The sequence below is a fragment of the Penaeus vannamei genome, chromosome 17, assembly GCF_042767895.1.
Source record: "Penaeus vannamei isolate JL-2024 chromosome 17, ASM4276789v1, whole genome shotgun sequence".
NCBI classification, from domain to species: Eukaryota; Metazoa; Arthropoda; class Malacostraca; order Decapoda; family Penaeidae; genus Penaeus; species Penaeus vannamei.
The window spans coordinates 38,824,912-38,827,411 of NC_091565.1; the positions used below are offsets into that span (position 1 = coordinate 38,824,912).

At 53.9% G+C, this 2,500-nt stretch overlaps 1 protein-coding gene across 1 annotated transcript in view; it reads right to left on the bottom strand.

Annotated features, from left to right (window-relative positions):
- Positions 1-2,019: 2,019 nt before the first annotated feature.
- LOC113817989 (uncharacterized protein DDB_G0287625-like) overlaps positions 2,020-2,500 on the bottom strand; it is a 1,561-nt gene continuing 1,080 nt past the window's right edge. Inside the window, exon 2 of the mRNA XM_070132543.1 lies at positions 2,020-2,500. This exon is cut by the window's right edge and continues 210 nt beyond it. Coding sequence (XP_069988644.1) covers positions 2,020-2,500 — 481 coding nt within the window.

Sequence of the window (2,500 nt, forward strand, 5' to 3'; positions counted from 1 at the left end):
TCCTCCTCCTCCACCACCACCACCACCACCAACACCACCTCTCCCTCCCTCCTCCTCCTCTCCTCCTCCTCCTCCTGCCCTCCTCCTTCTCAGCCACCGCCGCACGCCTGCCGCCACCCCTCCTCGCATCCTCCTCCTCCTCCTCCTCCCACCACCACCACCACCACCTCCTCCTCCTCCTCCTCCGCCGCCGCCTCCCGTCACCACTGCCACACAAGACCACCACCACCACCACCTCCTCCTCCTCCTCCTCCTCCCTCCTCCTCCTGCCTCCTCCTCCTCCTCCCCTCCTCCTCCTCCTCCGCCGTCTCCGCCTCCAGCCGCCGCCGCCGCTGCCGCCACCTCCTCTCATCCTCCTCCACCACCACCACCACCTCCTCCTCCTCCTCCGCCGCCGCCACTCCGTCACCACCACAGACTACCACCACCACCTCCTCCTCCTCCCTCCTCCTCCCTCCCTCCTCCTCCTCCTCCTCCTCCTGCTCCTCCACCTCCTCCTCCTCCTCCCTCCTCCTCCTCCTCCCTTCTCAGCCGCCGCCACCGCCACCTCCTCATCCTCCTCCTCCTCCTCCCTCCCTCCCTCCTCCCCCTCCTCCCTCCTCCTCCTCCTCCTCCTCCTCCTCCTCCTCCTCCTCCTCCTCCTCCTCCCTCCTCCTCCTTCTCAGCCGCCATGCCGCCTCCGCCGCCACCTCCTCATCCTCATCCTCCTTCTCACTCCCTCCCAACACACCTCCTCACCCAAAATGCACACACACACACATACAAACGCACTTTTGCCACACAAACACACACACACACACACAAACATACACATACACATACACACAGACACACACACACAAACAAAGAATAAACAAACACACACACACACACAAACACAACGCACAAACACACACGCACAGACACACACACAAACACACACGCACAAACAAAAATACACAAATACACACACACACCTACAAACAAACACAAACAAACCCACACACATACATATACACACACCCCGCGCAACCTCGTTAACGAAGACACTGATCACCACTGGACCCTTACCCTCCCCCCCCCTCCCTTCCACCCCACCCCTCACCCCTTCTCCCACCCTCAACCCTCTCCTAAAACACCCAAATACTTCCTTTCCTCTTTATCTTTCCTCCTCATCATCCTCATCTTTCTTCTTCTTCTCCTCCTCCTCTTCTTCTTTTCTTCCTAATCCTCCTACTTTTTCCTCCTTCCTCCTCATGATCGTCATCATCCTCTTCCTCCTTCTCCTCCTCTTCTTCCTCCTTTCGTTCTTCCTCTCTTCTTCCTCTTCCCTTTCTTCCTTTCCTCCTCCCCATCCCCCTCCTCCACTTCTTCCTCCTCCTCTTCCTCCTCCTCCTCCTCCTCCTCCTCCTCCTCCCCCTCCTCCTCCATCCCCCTCCTCATCCTCTTGAAAGGACTAAAAGAGAAATGAAAAAGGAAGAGTACATAAGAAGGAGACAAGAGGTATTCTTTCACCAACGTCTTCGACAACGTCTTCGAGATTAGACGAAGATGTTCAGTGTCCTTGCGTCGGCGTCTGGGACACTGGCTCGTCTGAGGAGGAGCCACTTCTCACCTCTATATGTGTACTTATTCATGTGCACATACAGATGTACACATATGAGATGCACACACGTATGGGGACATTGATAGATCTAAACTATTTTTTTTCCTTACTCCGTAAAAAAAAAATATATCTATAAAAAAAGGGAAAATAAGGATAAAAAAATGTTGCGAAGATCAATACAGAAAAATATATATCTTAGGGCTAATTCTGCATCGAATAAATATGTAATTAAATGTATTTAATTAAGCTTGAACCCCTCTCCCTTTCCCCTCCTCCCCTTCCCTCCCTTCCCCCCTCCCTACCCCCCTACACACAAGCATTCGGCACCGATCGAACACGCACCCCTATAAGGCACATACGGGATCTCACAAGTGTGTATATGCTAAGTTTATGCTAAAGAGATTCCTTATAACGGGGCGCCAGGCCGGGGGGCACTATAGCGGGGTCAGGGGGCAGCGCTCTAGTATGTATTGCTGCATGAACTCATCGCTGCGACTGTTGTTGTTGTTGCTGTTGCTGTTGTTGGCGGTGGTGGTGCGGCAGTTGGTGTCCTTGTTGTTGTGGCTACAGTTGTTGTTGCTGTTGTTGGCAATGGTGGTGCGGTAGTTGGTGTCCCTGTTGTTGTGGCTACAGTTGTTGTTGCTGTTGTTGGCGGTGGTGGTGGTGCGGCAGTTGGTGTCCCTGTTGTTGTTGCTGTTGCTGTTGTTGCTGTTGTTGGCGGTGATGGTGCGGCAGTTGGTGTCCCTGTTGTTGTGGCTACGGTTGTTGTTGCTGTTGTTGGCGGTGGTGGTGCGACTGTTGTTGTTGCTGTTGTTGTGGCTACGGTTGTTGGTGCTGTTGTTGGTAATGGTGGTGCGGCAGTTGGTGTCCCTGTTGTTGTTGTGGCTACAGTTGTTGTTGCTGTTGTTGGCAATG